General features: G+C 42.0%; 1 protein-coding gene across 1 annotated transcript; it reads left to right on the top strand.

The window, feature by feature from the left end:
• Window positions 1-8836: 8836 nt before the first annotated feature.
• Fam162b (family with sequence similarity 162 member B) lies at window positions 8837-14427 on the top strand. The gene is made up of 4 exons (XM_075959234.1): window positions 8837-8993; window positions 9115-9223; window positions 11831-11939; window positions 14195-14427. Exons 1-4 carry the CDS (start codon window positions 8837-8839, stop codon window positions 14291-14293), a joined length of 474 nt encoding a protein of 157 aa, XP_075815349.1. The 3' UTR covers window positions 14294-14427.
• The last annotated feature ends 3887 nt before the right edge of the window (window positions 14428-18314 follow it).

The raw sequence follows: 18314 nt of genomic DNA, 5'->3' as shown, positions 1-18314 counted from the left end.
CAATACTGTGGGACTCAGATAAATCAGAAGGGGTTGGTCATCCCCATAATAGCTGTGCCACTACTACACCAATGGATACATATTACCTACTTGCTTAGTATCATGCTTGGTAGAGTTCACAGCTGGGTGAGTGCCTTGATCCTTTTTGCTCCTAACAGCCTGTAGAGCGTCTTCTAATATTACTATGAAAGCTAGTCAGCAAAAAGGAAGATTCCAGCCCTTCTCCAGCCCGATTTCTCTGTATCTTAAATACGAAGTACTTTGTTCTAGTGGCCAATAAGGAGGAATGGCAGGACCATTGTTTTAGGAGCTTCTGGAGCCTGCCTGAGGAACAGTTCATGAGGAAGTGTCCCACATCTGGCTCTAGGACTTTTTTGTTTTTACAACTCAGAGTCTCTGTGCAGAATTATCTAGCCATGCACTCCCCTGTCTCAATTCTAACCTTACTTTTGTTATGTTTTGGTGTGGGAAGTTCTTCTGTATATGTGTTCCTTTTATTGGTTAATGAATAAAGAAACTGCTTTGAGCCTATAGCAGAGCAGAACAGAGCTAGGCGGGAAAAACTAAACTGAATGCTGGGAGAAAGGAGGCAGAGTCAGGGAGAGGCCATGTGGTTGCTGGCTGGTAGGCCACAAGCCTCATGGTAAAATATAAAATAATAGAAATGGGTTAATTTAAGAAATAAAAGTGAACTAGAAATATGCATAAGCTAATAGGTCAAGCAGTGTTGTAATTAATACAGCTTCTATGTGATTATTTGGGTCTGGGCAGCTGGGAACAAACTAGAGGCCTTCATACAACAATGTTTTTTTTAATTTATTTATTTATTAAAGATTTCTGCCTCCTCCCTTCTACCGCCTCCCATTTCCCTCCCCTTCCCCCATCAAGTCCCCTTCCCTTGTCCGCCCAAAGAGCAATCAGGGTTCCCTGCCCTGTGGGAAGTCCAAGGACCACCCACCTCCTTCCAGGTCTAGTAAGGTGAGCATCCAAACTGCCTAGGCTCCCACAAAGCCAGTACATGCAGTAGGATCAAAAACCCATTGCCATTGTTCTTGAGTTTTCAGTAGTCCTCATTGTCCGCTATGTTCAGCGAGTCCGGTTTTATCCCGTGTTTTTTCAGACCCGGGCCAGCTGGCCTTGGTGAGTTCCCGATAGAACATCCCCATTGTCTCAGTGTGTGGGTGCATCCCTCACGGTCCTGAGTTCCTTGCTCGTGCTCTCTCTCCATCTGCTCCTGATTTGGACCTTGAGATTTCAGTCCGGTGCTCCAATGTGGGTCTCTGTCTCTGTCTCCTTTCATCGCCTGATGTAGGTTAATATTCAGGAGGGTGCCTATATGTTTTTCTTTGGGTTCATCTTCTTATTTAGCTTCTCTAGGATCACGAATTATAGGCTCAATGTCCTTTATTTATGGCTAGAAACCAAATATGAGTGAGTACATCCCAACAACAATGTTTTTAAAGGCATCATCTGTCACTTTCACCCAGGCATACTTGTTTTGTTGCCTTCAAGGAAACTTCCCTGTGCATTTCCTTTGTAACAACTCTTCCTTCTGTGGATACACTCCCCTTCCAGCTCACACCTTCACTTTAAATCTCCCTGCAAATGCTATCTCTTCAATGAGTTCTTTCTTGGTCACTGCATGCAAAATTATAGTCTTCCTCCTGTGCAGTATTCTAACCCCCCCCTTCAGCCTTACCTATTTTAATTTTGTCATATAACTTTTTAAACATCAGTCACTTGTCACTTACTGACAAGTATATGTTTTGAGACCCATACATATGGTCAAGTTCATCACACCCAGGAATATCATAAAATATATTCATGAACTTAAATGGTATAGTATCACTAAGCAATATCACCTTTCAGGACAGTGTTTGTATGCATATAATTTTAGCACAGGCCTCATATCTATGAAACTCAGCATTGCATTGAATTTTCTGCTTGTCACACACTTTTTTAATATCTCCACTGAAGAGAAGACAGAGTTGTTTGTTTGTTTTTTCATTCACTGATACTGTTACAAGAGCCTGGAACTTTTGTCAAATTGTCAAATTAACTCAGTTGATTTTTTTTATAGTAAATAAAGATGAAAAGAAAGTAGAGAAAATCTCTTAAAGTAAATTTAAAAAGCAATAAAATGGGAAGACTGGGAAGAAATTTTGAAGATCTGACACAGCTACATCCAAATAAAGCTTCCAGAATAAACACAGAAAAGCTACTAGGGTGGAATTTATCAGAGAAACCTTTCAAGAATTTATCCACTACTTTCAATTCTAAATAATAAGTATCCATTAGCAAAGAATTCACAAAATATCAAGAACTTTGGATGAGTGTACCCCTTCCTCCACAGCCTCTCCAGCAAAGGCTATCCTTGGTGTTTTTGACTTTAGCCATTCTGACAGGTGTAAGATGATATCTCAAAGTTGTTTTGATTTGCATTTCCCTGATCGCTAAGGAGGTTGAACATGACCTTAAGTGTCTTTTGGCCATTTGAACTTCTTCTGTTGAGAATTCTCTGTTCAGTTCAGTGCCCCATTTTTTAATTGGGTTAATTAGCCTTTTAAAGTCTAGTTTCTTGAGTTCTCTATATATTTTGGAGATCAGACCTTTGTCTGTTGTGGGGTTGGTGAAGATCTTCTCCCAGTCAGTAGGTTGCCTTTGTGTCTTAGTGACAGTGTCCTTTGCTTTACAGAAGCTTCTCAGTTTTAGTAGGTCCCATTTATTCAATGTTGCCCTTAATGTCTGTGCTTCTGGGGTGTTACCTAAGAAGCGATCACCTGTGCCCATCTGTTGTAGGGTATTTCCCACTTTCTCTTCTATCAGGTTCAGTGTTATCGGGCTGATATTGAGGTCTTTAATCCATTTGGACTTGAGTTTTGTGCACGGTGATAGATATGGGTCTATTTTCATTCTTCTACAGGTTGACATCCAGTTGTGCCAGCACCATTTGTTGAAGATGCTTTCTTTCTTCCATTGTATACTTTTAGCTCCTTTATCGAAAATGAGGTGTTCATAGGTTTGTGGGATTAAATCCGGGTCTTCTATACGATTCCATTGGTCGACTTCTCTGTTTTTATGCCAGTACCACCCTGTTTTCATTACTGTAGCTCTGTAATAGAGTTTGAAGTCAGGGATGGTAATGCCTCCAGACAATCCTTTATTGTATAGGATTGTTTTGGCTATCCTGGGTTTTTTGTTTTTCCATATAAAGTTGATTATTGTCCTCTCCATATCTGTGAAGAATTTTGATGGGATCTTGATGGGGATTGCATTGAATCTATAAATTGCCTTTGGTAGAATTGCCATTTTTACTATGTTGATCCTCCCAATCCAACCACTGTGGAAGTCAGTGTTTCGGTTTCTCAGGAAATTCGGGATCAACCTACCCCTCGACCCAGCAATACCACTCTTGGGAATTTACCCAAGAGATGCTCTATCATATGTCAAAAGCATTTGTTCAACTATGTTCATAGCAGTATTATTTGTAATAGCCAGAACCTGGAAACAACCTAGATGCCCTTCAATGGAAGAATGGATGAAGAAAGTATGGAATATATACACATTAGAGTATTACGCTGCGGTAAAAAACAATGACTTCTCGAATTTTGCATGCAAATGGATGGAAATAGAAAACACTATCCTGAGTGAGGTATCCCAGACCCAAAAAGATGAACATGGGATGTACTCACTCATAATTGGTTTCTAGCCATAAATAGGGACCACGGAGTCTACAATAGGCGAATCTAAAGAAGCTAAGTAAGAAGGTGAACCCAAGGAAAAACATATAGTTATCCTCTTGGATAAGGGAAGTATACAAAATTGCCGGGGAGAAAAGTGGGATGTTGGGGGTGGGGTGGGATGGGGGTAAGGGGAGATGGGGAGAGAAAAGGTAGAAGGAAAGGAGGGGGGACTTGGGGAAACAGGAGGATCGGGATAAAGGAAGGTTGGATAGGGGAGCACGGAACCCCATTTCTTAGTTAAAGGACCCACTTTAGGATGGGCAGGAGACTTGACCCTAGAGGGGATCCCAGGTGCCCAAGCTGAGGCCCCCAGTTAGTTCCTTGGGCAGCTGAGGATAGGGAACCTGAAATGACCCTATCCTAGAGCAATACTGACGAATATCATGCATATCATCCTAGAACTTTCATCTGGCGACGGATGGAGATAGAGACAGAGACCCACACTGGAACACTGGATAGAGCTCCCAAGGTCCCAAGGAGGAGCAGAAGGAGGGAGAACATGAGCAAAGAAGTCGGGACCACGAGGGGTGCACCCACCCACTGAGACAGTGGAGCTGATCTACTGGGAGCTCACCAAGGCCAGCTGGACTGTTACCAAAAAAAAGCATGGGATAAAACTGGACTCTCTGAACATGACGAACAATGAGGGCTGATGAGACGCCAAGGACAATGGCACGCGGTTTTGATCCAACGCAATGTGCTGGCTTGGTGGGAGCCTAGCCAGTTTGGATGTTCACCTTCCTAGATATGGACGGAGGGGGGAGGACCTAGGACTTACCACAGGGCAGGGAACCCTGACTGCTCTTTGGACTGGAGAGGGAGGGGGAGAAAAGTGGGGGGAAGGGGAGAGGGGTGGGAGAAGGGGGAGAAGAATGGGAGGAGGGGGAGGGAAATGGGAGGCTGGGAGGAGGTGGAAATTTGTTTTTTTTTTCTTTCTTTTCTTTATTCTCCTTTTATCAATAAAAAAAATACATAAAAAAAAAGAACTTCGGATAAGTGATCTACACTACAATACCTCCTTGTGAAATTTTAAATCAAGGTAAAACCAAAGGAAAAATATCAAAGAATTTTTTTTTCTAAAGTTACGAGTCTCCCAGCGCCTGACTTCTCAGCAGCAACTAACACAGGGTAGAAACTTAAGTTCAGTAGGGACGGGTACTGTCCTGTGGCAATATCTTCAAATGCTAGATAAACCCTCTTTCTGCTTCGGAGTCTTACAGCAAGCTTCACTAAGGATGGGGCCCCTTCCCATCATCTTATTGGAGGAAGTAACTATGTCAGCACATTTAACATAACAAGTAGCTTTCCATTCAAGCACTGCCTGAAGGGGGTAGACGCCATTTCCCTATTTTACCTAGAAAATGAAGAATCTCTTCTAATACATTTTTCTACAAACTAATCTTAACCTGCTCACACCTACCCTCCTGCACTGTGTGTACATAAGAAAAAGGAAATTAAATGGTGAGGTGGAACACAGCTGTAACATTAATTAACCCTTGAGAGGATGGAACAGAAGGAGCCAGAGTTAAGGGCCAGTGCGAGCTAGGCTGATGTGGCGGGGGGGGGGGGGGGGGGGGGGCCTGCTTTTGCAGGCTGTGAGTAGGGGACGTGTGCAGGGATAGGGAATGACAGGGAAGGTGTTTGTAGCATTTTCCAAGAGCTGTCTTTGGTCAAGTCCAGTTCCAATGTCTTCCGCTATGACTGTAAGAACTCAGATCGTATTAAGGCATGTCACATCCTCAGATACTGAAAGTGTTCAAGGTCTGTATAAACATAGACTTGGGAATTGTAGGATCTTCGCTAAGTTTTTGCTGTTCCCTTGAGATCTCTCCTTAACGTTCTAAGTGTCAGAAGAACTTCAAAAATGTTCGCTGATAAAAATAAAAAGTCCCCTCAGTTGGTTGTTGCCTTTTCTGCTGCCAGTGTCCTCAGTGTTTGCTGGTGTCCTAAGATAAGCAGGCCTCACTAGAACTACGTACAGTTGATAAATTCACCCCAGCACTGGAAACCACTGAAATGAGTCTTCAGGGAAACCGTCATTTTGAACTTCTCCCACATACAGATTAGTAGAAGGTCAGAAAGCAGTTAGTTAAGGTCCTCCTAACACTTCTCTTGGGAGAGGAGAATTTCCTGGCAAGGGAACATCATCCCAGACAGAGTGGCAGTTCCCAGGGGCAATGTTCTAACTCAGTCTTTGCATCTTTTGCCTTTGACTAAGACAGACGGTGCAGTTTTCAATTTAAAAAAAAAAGAAGAGAGAGAGAGAAGAGAGAGAGAGAGAGAGAGAGAGAGAGAGAGAGAGAGAGAGAGAGAGAGAGTTTTAAGAAGTAATCATGGTAGGTGCAGAAATCAGGAAGATAGTTATATCAATGGAAAACAAATCGCGAAGGTACAATCCTGAAAACACTCTTTTCAAATAAGTGACATGAATCTTTGGGTTGGGAAAAAAAACAACAACAACACAAAACCAGATCGGGTCTGCTGAAACTACTATGAATGAATACCCTCTGTGAAGGGCACTGGCTGTGTGCTGCCATGTCAGAACCTACAGCATATAGCAAACACTCACTAAATATCTGTTTAATGGATAAATATGATGTTCTGGCTGAAAATAAATAAATACAATCATTTTTTTTCCTTCTATTAAAATGATTCAACTATTTTTTAATTTGTTCTAATTACAGATCTAAGGAAAGTATTTATGCAGCTGTAAGTAATTTATGTAGGGTTCTACCCCAAAGTCATAGCCTAATCCTCGAGAATAGAATACAAATTATTCTCTCTCTTGTGACTTGAGTCCTTATTCCTTTGCTCTGTGCCGTGTAGGTCTGTAACACTAGGGGAGGTTGAGTATATGTGCACACCATCTTGTTCACTCTAGAAAAACAAACTTACTCAGTTAGATTAATACTTTATGGTGGATTGTTAATGATGAACTATTTCCCAGATGCTTCCCCAGTGATGTGAAAATAAAATAATTGAACGGGAGACTTTTCAAGTAACATAATGGGAGAACCATCATATACCTGTGGCAATGCCCTTTCTCAGGTAGGGTTTCAGTCATGAATTTGGTTCCATAAATATTTATCTGTAGACTGCTATGTGTTAGGCAACATACCAGCACTACAGACACAAGATAGAAAGGGATATATATTGTGAAGTACGTCTGCTATGGGAAGTCCTTCTGTATATGTGTTGTTTTTATTGGTTAATGAATAAAGAAACTGCTTTGAGCTTATAGCAGGGCAGAACAGAGCAAGGCGGGGAAAACTAAACTGAATGCTGGGAGAGAGAAGGCAGAGTCAGTGAGAAGCCATGACACCAGAGATAGACGCCAGATGAAACCTTGCCCGTAAACCACAGCCATGTGACAATACACAGATTAATAGAGATGGATTAAATTAAGATGTAAGAGCTAGCTAATAAGAAGCTAGAGCTAATAGGCCAAGCAGTGATTTAATTAATACAGTGTGTGTGTGTGTGTGTGTGTGTGTGTAAGTCTGGGAAGCCAGGAATGAACAAGCGATCTCCTACTACATATGTCAGTCTTTTTTCTATAACTAGCCTGAAAGAATCTATTCTAGTTTGCTTCTCCGTTAATGCAATAAACACGACTGAAAGCAACTTAGGAAAAAAAGGGTTTGTTTGGCTTATAGGTTCCAGCCTACCACCAAGGGTATCCAAGACAGGAACTCATGGCAGGAACCTGAAGACAGAAACCGAAACAAAGACGACAGAGGAAGGCTGCTTACCAGCTTGCTCTCCAGGGCTTGCTCAGGTTGCTGCTTATATCACCTAAGACCGGCCCAGAAGTGGTACAGTGGGCTGGACCCTCCCACATCAGTCATCAATCAGTCAGTTTTACCTACAGCAGAATTTTATGAGCACAATTTTCAGTAGAAGTTGTTCCCTCTTCCAAGCAACTCTAGCTTGATCCAATTGGTGAAAACTAACCAGCACAAAGTCTCCTCTATTTTGAAGGCTTGAACTGGTCAATTCATTATTCAATACCTAGCTAGCATCTACTAAGCGTCTCTTTTTCCCTACCCATATATACTGGGAACATAATAACGAATCCTTCTGGTCAGAGAACTCTCATTTGTCTACAAGGAATTTCATAAATTAAAGTGCCCTGGGTTCCTGGACTAGGTTGAGAATGCTAAGGGAAAGAAATCATGTCTTCTAAAGTATTATTTAGAAAGTCAGATCTCAGCATCCCAAACGTCTCCAACCTCAGAACTAAACCCAACTCTTGCTACTATATTTTTTGTTTTATATACTACTCCCCAGCTAACTGTATCTTTTCACTTGCCACTGTATCTTTTCACTGTTTTTCGTTATCCACTGCTCCCCAGTTAACATCACTGCCCTATACCAGTTTTGAGAAACATCTAGTACATAGTAGGGCTTTTGTGGCCAAGGCATAAATGAACAAAAGGCACAAATTCTGTTTTTACAAATGAGATCAGTATTAGTTCATGACTTTAAAACTCTTATGTTACTTGGTTAAATGTCTCAGCTTCAAAGACAGTTGTGAAGGCTTAATCCACGCTCTTGTTACAGACACCAGTCCACACATGGGATGGTTACAGTGTTGATCTGTGAGTTCCTTAGTCTAAGAGAATCTGGGCAATGCTGAGAAGACCTGCTATCAGTCTAGTTAGAAGGAAAACCATCTGGAAATTCAGCTACAGGTACAAGGCTGCTTCGGGGTGTGGAAGGAATCTTTAATTTGTTTAGATTTCCTGCCCTTGCTTGGTGAGATTTGTCGTTTCCTGCATTTGAAAGTCTGTAAAAGTTTAGATTTATTCTCTAATGGGACCAAGGCTGAAATCCTGAAAACCCCTACCTACTCAATACCAAGAAATATCTTTTAAATGAGTCGCATGAGCTATCTCAAGGTTGGTGGGTTTGCGCCCCGAAACTTTCCCTCGGACCCGCGGCTCCTCCAGGAGAATCGTTGCGTGACAGGCCTGAGGCTTAACTGGGAACAGACCATGCTTAGCTTCAGTGCAGCCTCCTGGGCGGGGCGGGGCGGGGTCGGCGAGCTTCGGAGCAGGCGGCTGTGGTGTCCAGAGAGTGTGGTGTGCAGGATGCTCTGGGTCCGCAGCAGCGTCCTGCGCTGGGGCTTGGAGTTCACCGGCCGCCGCGCCCCTCAAACTGTCCCGAGTTGGCCGGGATGGGGTCCCCGGGCCGCGAGTCACCCCTGTAGCTCCAGCAGCCAGAACCTCAGAGGTTCTGAGCCCCCAGGTTAGGGTAGGGAAAAACTGGGAGGAAGAGGGCTGCGAGAGGGCGGGCCAGGGGCTCGGACTGGAGGGTTCAGGTTTGCGGACGCACTGTGCTTCTGATCTGCCTATCGCTTTCGCTGCAGAGAAGGTTCACAGGATCCCCGCCCAGTACAAGCCTTCGCAATTCGACAAGAAAATCCTGCTGTGGACCGGGCGTTTCAAATCCATAGATGAGATCCCGCCCCTAGTACCGTAAGTGTGAATGGGGTCCTTGACTGGGTTTCGCTCCCAATGGGGAGACTCGAAGCTCGGGAGGGACACAGTGCCCTATCCGTGTGCTTGCTGGCCAGGGGCAAGGCAGCCAAGGTGCACACTAACAGTTATTTACAACATTCCCCTAGTGTGGGTAAATGTCAAGGTACTTAACTAGACAGTGGGAAGCTGGCGTTTTAGAGAGCAGACGCTGAATGAAAACCCAGGAATTTAGCGGGCAGTTCCCACCCAGCCTTGTAGACACGAGTTCCTGGAGAGCTCTGAGCAGACTGAGCCATGGAGTACTGTGATGGTTAGCAAGAACACGATAGGATACAGAATTGAGGAAGAGATATTTCTGAGCATGTCTGTGAGGAATTACTAAATTAGGTTAATCAGTGTGGGAAGATTGACCGGTGGTGGTGGTGGTGGTGGCGGTGGCGGAGTGTGTGGGGGGGGGGCGGGGGTGGTCCTGAACGGAATAAAAGAGCTTGACTTTCCAATACCATTACATACATATATGGCCATCTCAACTACAAACACCGCGCTTAACTCCATGATAGACTACATCCTCACTCTATGCACACCACACCACAATGACAGACTGTGAACCAAAGCAAACACATTCTTAATTTGCCCTTGTCAAGGTACTCTATTACAGCAATGATCAAAGTAATTAACATACTTAAGTTAAACTAGAACCTGGGTGGTGGTGGCTGGGATGTTAGAGACCTAGAGGGGCCCATGTCAGGGGATGTTTTCTTACTGCTCCATACAAGGAAAGAGTCCTTATAGGACTTTTTGACTACTGGAGAGTAGCCATCTGGTACCAAGTTTCCTGGCCCTGGGATGCTAGGCAACTTCAGCATGGTTGGTTTCATCCTAAACGGCTTTAAGTGAAATGGAAGTGGCAAATCGTGTGTTGGGAAAATGTACACTCAGTAACTCATTGTGAAGCAATGAAACTTGCTCTTTGAGCAACAGTTTAAAAAATGTGAAAATCTGAAATCAACTTAAATATATTTTCTAATACTATAAACAAATTTTATTCTTGACATATATAGACTCCAAACTGTTGAAAACATGAGTCTCAGAAAAATTTGAGGACAAGTTCTACTTACTAAAATATAGTATTTTAGAGTCAAAAATGTAGAAAGAATATAAGTAGAGCAAGAAATAAAAGTCCACCCTTAGTTAGTTTGAATTTTGATATCTACCATTATAACAGATTAAGAATGTAAAGAATCTGCAATGTTGCAAGTTAATTTCCAACAGAATGGATTTCTCTATATTGCATCATCACAGCTGAACATGGGAAAAGATCCATTTCAGAGTCAATTTAATTCCCCCAGGATCACCGTCAACAGAAATAACATATACGGGAGCATTTCACAACGAATAAGACACTTATAACAAGCATTGTAATTTTGAGCTCAGAGTATTTGTATATGTTTTCAGTTTTATTGTTTTTATAATTTTTGAAAGTTTTGCTATTTAGGAGGGACATTCTATTAAGATGTTATGCTTGCAACATAAGGAATGTTATTCTCTATGATTTTAACAGACAAATAATTAATAGAAGACCTACGGTTTTTGCACTGCACACTAATTTTGTTTACAGTAACTGTGCCTTTTCTTTTGGTTTTAACTGCTAAACTAATTCTGTGTGCCAGATCACAGCTAGATAAATAAGTTTAAAATGATCAGATCTTTTAGGCTTCATCTGGAAAAAGAGCTGGCAACAAATACAATCTAATAATGTCTCCTGGGCCACTAATTGAGCCTGTTTGCAATTGACGTTTTAAGCTTAATTCTGCCTAAAGCACAACAAAAACAGGCTACTGTATTTTTTGAGACTTTTTTCCCAAATCGTAAAAGAGTTAAAGTTTTCCTTTTCAGGAGAAATTTAACACATCTTTATGAATTTTAAAAAACGTAACTAACTGCATTATAACTAATCATAAATAAACTTTCTAGTAGATAAGAATGCCACTCAATATTTTCCAGAGTAAAGAACCTTATGCATATTGATAAATTGACAGTTAATTATCATGGGAAATTGGTAACGTTTTCTTTCAATATAAAAGTACCCAAAGTTTGATTCCCATTGTAACAGTCTTGTGAGTAGTGTTGCAAAAATCTAAGGTAATTGTACTATGTGTACTTGCATGTAGCTAGTCTTGTTGGAGAATAAGGTAGGAAAGGACAAGAAGAAACTGAAGTTCTTGAAAGAAAAAATGGAAAGTGGTTTTAAATATAAGCTGTTCCAAATAGTTTCAATTATTTTATCCTAGTTCAGAAATAACAAGCCATTGTCAAACAATACACGCTAGTAGTTTCATCTTGATCAATTAGAAACCAAATGTTTTACACTGGTTTCATAGGGGCTGCCTCTAGTTTAAGATTGGAATCTGAATGCCAATTTGAAATTGCTAAGACAAATGGGCTAGCATTTGTTACAGCTGTGGTTTGCATTTGGGGAAATAGTTGAGCTATTCGATCATTATTTATCATGATCATCAGGAAGCTGGATTGCTTTAATATTAGCAAATATTAAAGTATCAACAGATATTCTAAATGATTAACAAAATGCCCATTTTGGTTTAGGCCTGAAATGATAGATGTTGCCAGGAACAAAGCTCGAGTGAAAACCTGTTACATAATGATCGGGCTCACAATCGTTGCCTGCTTTGCTGTGATTGTGTCTGCCAAAAGGGTGAGTGTCTCCCTGAAATCCATACCCAGTGGTGGTGGGCGGGGGAAGAGGCCCAGGGGCAGACCCCTTGTCTATCTTCTGGAGGTCCAGGGTTCAGTCTAAGCTTATGGGGTAGGGAGAGAAACAAGACTAGTTACAAGAAATGTTATAGGCCTTGTTCTGAATTCAGGGGTTGACTATGCTGTAAGAACAAATTCATCTTTGGATCCTGGCTCTACCCACATGTGTATATCATAATAGATACAAATCTGTTCATAAAAATTTGCATCCAAAATTAATTGGTCAAGAGAGACAAAAGGTTTTTTTTTCTATTTGTAAAGTAACAAAGAGTAGTTTAAAATCTGCATAAGAGCTCTGTTGTGTGAAAGTAAAACAGACCAGCTCATTATCTGAATCACTAAGTAGCGGTTGCACAGAGTTAGGAGATAAGCGTACTGATTGGAAGTGGCTTTCGGGGTTGAGGATGAGCTTCGCCATCTTCCATGCACACTTCCTGTTTAATATCTATAAAGAGAAGTGGAGAGATGACCATTTCACATTCTGTACGCTGCCTCTAACCTTCCTGTCTCTGGATCCTCTGAACTATTTTATTTTATTTTTTTACCATGAGCAGCTTCAACAATACTGACAGATGCTCTAAAAGACTCCATCTGAGAGCTGCCTCTAGACACACTCTACCTCATTTGTCCCCTGTGACTGGACTGGTTAGAACTGGCTGGGTCGCCTGACCTCAGTATCCTCCCTTCTGGGGTATTTCAGCAGCTGTCATTCCTCCTTCTTTTGGAGAGGCAGGCATGCAAAAGACATCAATGCTTGGATTTCTTCTTAAAGTTTTGTATATGTATACAATGTGATAAGAGTCACCCCCTTTACCCTCTGGAATCTTTCCTTTCACTTTGAACCCCATCTTATTTCCACCTAGCCATGGCTACACCATTAGAGAACATGACACCCTCAATTCTTTACTCTTCGGGTTTTCAAATGTCTGAGTCCCCTAACCTCGGGCAAGGACCAGGTGTCATTAACTTAGTAATGGCACGCTAACCATTGGGGTTAACTTACCCCTACAATGTGCTCCTCAGAGGAGATACTTCAGAACCATACTGACTGGGCTGAATATTCAAAAGTGAACAAAGAAATCTAAACCATCTCATTGGTAGCCTATCCTAGATAATTGCTTGCCAAATTGACATTTCTCTGGTTTCTAGAACTCTTTTAATGGGAACTATATCCCACCCCTCTTTTTTGAGACAGGGATTCTCCATGTAGCCCTGGCTGTCCTGCAACTCACTCTGTAGACCAAGCTGGCCCCAAACTCAAAGACTGCGATTAAAGATATGTGCTACCACTGCCTGGCATGTATTCTGCTCTAAACGATGAAAACTAGGGCTTTTTGTTTGTTTTGTTTTTAAATCAAACAAATGGCCCCCTTGTTGCCGGTCTATCAGGCTGGTGTAGCTTATTTCACACCTTTCCTGACTCCTTCAGCTTCCCGTTCACAGCTCAGCTCCACAGTCAAGAATCCAATCATGTGCTCACTCCTTTGTGTGCATAGTTAAAGTCCCGGTCCACAGCTGTCATGGTTAGTGTTTTCCCAAATGCCCTCTGGCTGAAACCATTCCCATCCAGCCTGGCATCTTTCTCCCATCCCCTGCCAGCGCAAGCCTTGGGTTTCATTCATTCCTAGAACCTGAGGATCTCCCTTTTGGGCTTCAACGTTGGAAAATATTTCAACATATGTTTTAGCCAACACACATGTCTATTTTAACTAAGAGAGATGGCAGCTGATTCCTGGTATCAACTATCCAGTTGACTAGAAGCCTAGCATCTTAGGTGATTTCCACCATAACATTGAGCCTTTTCTTTCTTTCTTTCTTTCTTTCTTTCTTTCTTTCTTTCTTTTCTCTTTCTTTTTCTTTTCTTCTTCTTCTTCTTCTTCTTCTTCTTCTTCTTCTTCTTCTTCTTCTTCTTCTTCTTCTTCTTCTTCTTCTTCTTCTTCTTCCTCCTCCTGCCCCTCCCCCTCCCCTCCTCCTCCTCCTCCTCCTCCTCCTCCTCCTCCTCCTCCTCCTCCTTCTTCTTCTTCTCTCTCTCTCTCTCTCTCTCTCTCTCTCTCTCTCTCTCTCTCTCTCTCTCTCTCTGGATACTGTGAGAGTTACTTAAGGTACCTTTTCCCCTTTTCACTTTACAAAGGCTTTTCCATAGAACAACGATGCAAGTTCTTTAAAATGTCATATTGTGTTGTGTTTTATTTTTAGGCTGTAGAACGACATGAGTCCTTAACAAGTTGGAATCTGGCAAAGAAAGCCAAGTGGCGTGAAGAAGCTGCACTGGCTGCACAGGCTAAGGCTAAATGATGCTAAAGTGTCAAAGTACTCACTCAGAAGCCATTACTATTATTAGCAATAATAAAAGATTGATAAAATATTTGCTATGGTTTTATTTTGGTAACAAAAACACTAAAATCTTCTTAATGCTGTAGTAAACATTTACTAACACCCATTAAAAAATTGTGAACAAAAGTATCAGTGTCTTGGTAGATTTTTACACAGCAAACAGAAGGCAAAGGGACACTAACCCACTCAAGCATATGAGTCGGGCAGGCCTTTCCCTTCTCTCCCGAATTCCTCTGTCTTGCTAAAAACCACTAGATTGCTTTCTTAAATCTAGCCATCAAGGTCTACTCCCTTATTTTGCCACTTTCTCCTTCTAAGGCTGACTACCAAGGTCCAGAAATTTAAAATCCCTTTGGTTTATCTAACACGTCCAATTAAAATTAAATGTGTCATCCTAACGTGGGGTTTCCCCCTCTACCTTTATAAACCTTCATTTATCTAAGTCCCATATCTGTCTAGAGACATTTCTTTGTCCCTCTGGGACAAATACCTCTTCCCTTCTTCCCTTGTCCCCTTCTCCTCCTCTCTAGTTCCCTATCCACTTTACCACGTCTTGGGCCATTCTAACACAGACCTTCCCTTTTCCTTCTCTTAAAAATTACACCAGCAAGGTCATTTGCTGCTGTTTTTCTGCCTGAGTCAGAAAGCAGACACTTTAACTTTTCTTTCTTCCTACTTAATAAAGGATCTCTGGGGAAACTGGTGTTTGGGTGTGGTTTGTGGCAAATCTGGCGTCCGGGAGTAAGCCCCTGCTGTTGGTGGTGGTGGTGGGGGAGTCTTCAGGAGGAAGCTCCAACTGAGTGCAATACTGAGTGAATATTTTGTTGAAATGGACACAGCTGTGACAAAGACCCCAGCCCTTGAACCCATGGGAAATTAGCAAAGCTGTTTCCCATCTGGCTGGGCTTGAAATTGGAAAAAGCTTCTTCCTCTGATCCAAGTGCCAGTGTTTACAGAGGCTTGATCAGTGTGTACAAACACTAGCAACTGCAGCTTCCTCCTCCCGGATGTTTACAATTCGAGACAGCCTGCCAACAGACACCTCCTATGGAGGCTAATTTATGGCTCCCCCTGTGCTGTATATAATAAACGGGGTGTGTTGGTGGTAGTAGTGCGATTCATCAGTGTGCACACTGCACCTGAATTTATTCTAGAGCGTGCCTGTCCTTTCTGCATTCCCTTGTTGTCAGAATCAGGTCTCGAGATCCAGACTCCACGGATTACAGCAATGGTATGCTCGCTGCCCAAAATAAAATCAGCAGGACTCCAGAACTCTACTCTCTCACAACGTGGAACACTGAAAAGGTAACCATTGTTCTAGGTTTCCCTGTTGATTAGTTTTACTTGCTTTTGAACTTTAGATGGAATCATACAGCATGCAGCTGGTGTATGGGCTCTTACCATCACATTATGATGTTCATGCATAAAGTGTATAGCTACGTTCTTCCTTGTATTGCTAACTTTCACCCATCAATCGTACCTCATGTATGTAACCCAAGCACTGTGCTGAGGCAGTTTTCCCATGAGGTGAAAGATAGCCTGGACTACAGTGTGAGACCTTGTCTCTAAACAAAGAAACAAAAACACCAATACTAATTTTCAACCCAAGTATCTAGTATTTGGTACCTGGATAGTCCCTTCAGTTATACTTTTCCTAGCTGACAAAAAGTCTAAGAATTATTTTTTTTTCTTTTTTTTTTTTTAATTTTTTTATTTTTATTTATTTATTTATTAAGGATTTCTGCCTCCTCCCCGCAACCGCCTCCCATTTCCCTCCCCCTCCCCCGATCAAGTCACCCTCCCTAATCTGCTCGAAGAGCAATCAGGGTTCCCTGACCTGTGGGAAGCCCAAGGACTGCCCACCTCTATCCAGGTCTCCTAAGGTGAGCATCCAAACTGCCTAGGCTCCCCCAAAGCCAGTACGTGCAGTAGGATCAAAAACCCTCTGCGATTGTTCTTGAGTTCTCAGTATTCCTCATTGTCCTCTATATTCAGCCAGTCCGGATTTATCCCATGCTTTTTCAGACCCAGGCCAGCTGGCCTTGGTGAGTTCCCGATAGAACATCCCCATTGTCTCAGTGTGTGGGTGCACCCCTCGCGGTCCTGAGTTCCTTGCTCGTGCTCCGTCTCCTTCTGCTCCTGATTTGGACCTTGAGATTTCTGTCCCGTGCTCCTCTGTCTCTGTCTCCTTTCATCGCCTGATGAAGGTTAATATTTATGAGGATGCCTATGTGTTTGTCTTTGGGTTCACCTTCTTATTTCGCTTCTCTAGGAACATGCATTATAAGCCTAATGTCCTTTAGTTATGGCTAGAAACCAAATATGAGTGAGTACATCCCATGTTCCTCTTTTTGGGTCTGGCTTACCTCACTCAGGATAGTGTTTTCTATTTCCATCCATTTGTATGCAAAATTCAAGAAGTCCTTGTTTTTTACTGCTGAGTAATACTCTAATATGTATATATTCCATACTTTCTTCATCCATTCTTCCGTTGAAGGGCATCTAGGTTGTTTCCAGGTTCTGGCTATTACAAACAATGCTGCCATGAACATAGTTGAGCATATACTTTTGTTGTATGATAGGGCCTCTCTTGGGTATATTCCCAAGAGTGGTATTGCTGGATCCAGGGGTAGGTTGATTCCGAATTTCCTGAGAAACCGAAACACTGCTTTCCAGAGTGGTTGCACAAGTTTGCATTCCCACCAGCAATGGGTGAGTGTCCCCCTTTCTCCACAACCTCTCCAGCAAAGGCTATCATTGGTGTTTTTTATTTTAACCATTCTGACAGGTGTAAGATGGTATCTTAAAGTTGTCTTGATTTGCATTTCCCTGATCGCTAGGGAAGTTGAGCATGACCTTAAGTGTCTTTTGGCCATTTGAAGTTCTTCTGTTGAGAATTCTCTGTTCAACTCAGTACCCCATTTTATAATTGGATTGATTAGCCTTTTACGGTCTAGTTTCTTGATTTCTTTATATATTTTGGAGATCAGACCTTTGTCAGTTGCGGGGTTGGTGAAAATCTTCTCCCAGTAAGTGGGTTGCCTTTTTGTCTTAGTGACAGTGTCCTTTGCTTTACAGAAGCTTCTCAGCCTCAGGAGGTCCCATTTATTCAATGATGCCCTTAGTGTCTGTGCTGCTGGGGTTATACACAGGAAGTGGTCTCCTGTGCCCATGTGTTGTAGAGTACTTCCCACTTCCTCTTCTATCAGGTTCAGTGTGTTCGGACTGATATTGAGGTCTTTAATCCATTTGGACTTGAGTTTTGTGCATGGTGATAGATATGGATCTATTTTCATTCTTTTACAGATTGACAGTTTTGCCAGCACAATTTGTTGAAAATGCTGTCTTTTTTCCATTGTATACTTTTAGCTCCTTTATCGAAAATCAGGTGCTCATAGGTTTGTGGGTTAAAGTCAGGGTCTTCTATTCGATTCCATTGGTCGACTTCTCTGTTTTTATGCCAATACCATGCTGTTTTCAATACTGTAGCTCTATAATAGAGTTTGAAGTCAGGGATGGTAATGCCTCCAGACAATCCTTTATTGTATAAGATTGTTCTGGCTATCCTGGGTTTTTTGTTCCTCCATATAAAGTTGATTATTGTCTTCTCCAGATCTGTGAAGAATTTTGATGGGATTTTGATGGGGATTGCATTGAATCTATAAATTGCCTTAGGTAGAATTGCCATTTTTACTATGTTGATCCTCCCAATCCAAGAGCAAGGGAGGTCCTTCCATTTTCTGGTGTCTTCTTCAATTTCTTTCTTCAAAGACTTATAGTTCTTGTCGAATAGGTCTTTCACTTCCTTGGTCAGGGTTGCCCCTAGATATTTTATGCTATTTGTGGCTATCGTGAAAGTTGATGCTTCTCTGATTTCCCTCTCTGTTTCCTTATCCTTAGTGTAAAGGAAGGCAACTGATTTTTTGGAGTTGATCTTGTATCCTGACACATTACTAAAGGTGTTTATCAGCTGTAGGAGTTC

The sequence above is a fragment of the Microtus pennsylvanicus genome, chromosome 1 (genome assembly GCF_037038515.1).
Source record: "Microtus pennsylvanicus isolate mMicPen1 chromosome 1, mMicPen1.hap1, whole genome shotgun sequence".
NCBI classification, from domain to species: domain Eukaryota; kingdom Metazoa; phylum Chordata; class Mammalia; order Rodentia; family Cricetidae; genus Microtus; species Microtus pennsylvanicus.
The sequence above is the reverse complement of the archived record's forward strand: the minus strand, read 5'-3'. Positions and strand labels throughout refer to the sequence as shown.

Bases quoted from the DNA above. Each gene is read 5' to 3' on its own strand.
- Fam162b (XM_075959234.1), top strand. From the start codon at position 8,837: ATGCTCTGGGTCCGCAGCAGCGTCCTGCGCTGGGGCTTGGAGTTCACC. The intron at 8,994-9,114 runs GTTAGGGTAGGG...CTTTCGCTGCAG, and splicing joins CAGAGGTTCTGAGCCCCCAG to AGAAGGTTCACAGGATCCCC. The intron at 9,224-11,830 runs GTAAGTGTGAAT...ATTTTGGTTTAG, and splicing joins GAGATCCCGCCCCTAGTACC to GCCTGAAATGATAGATGTTG.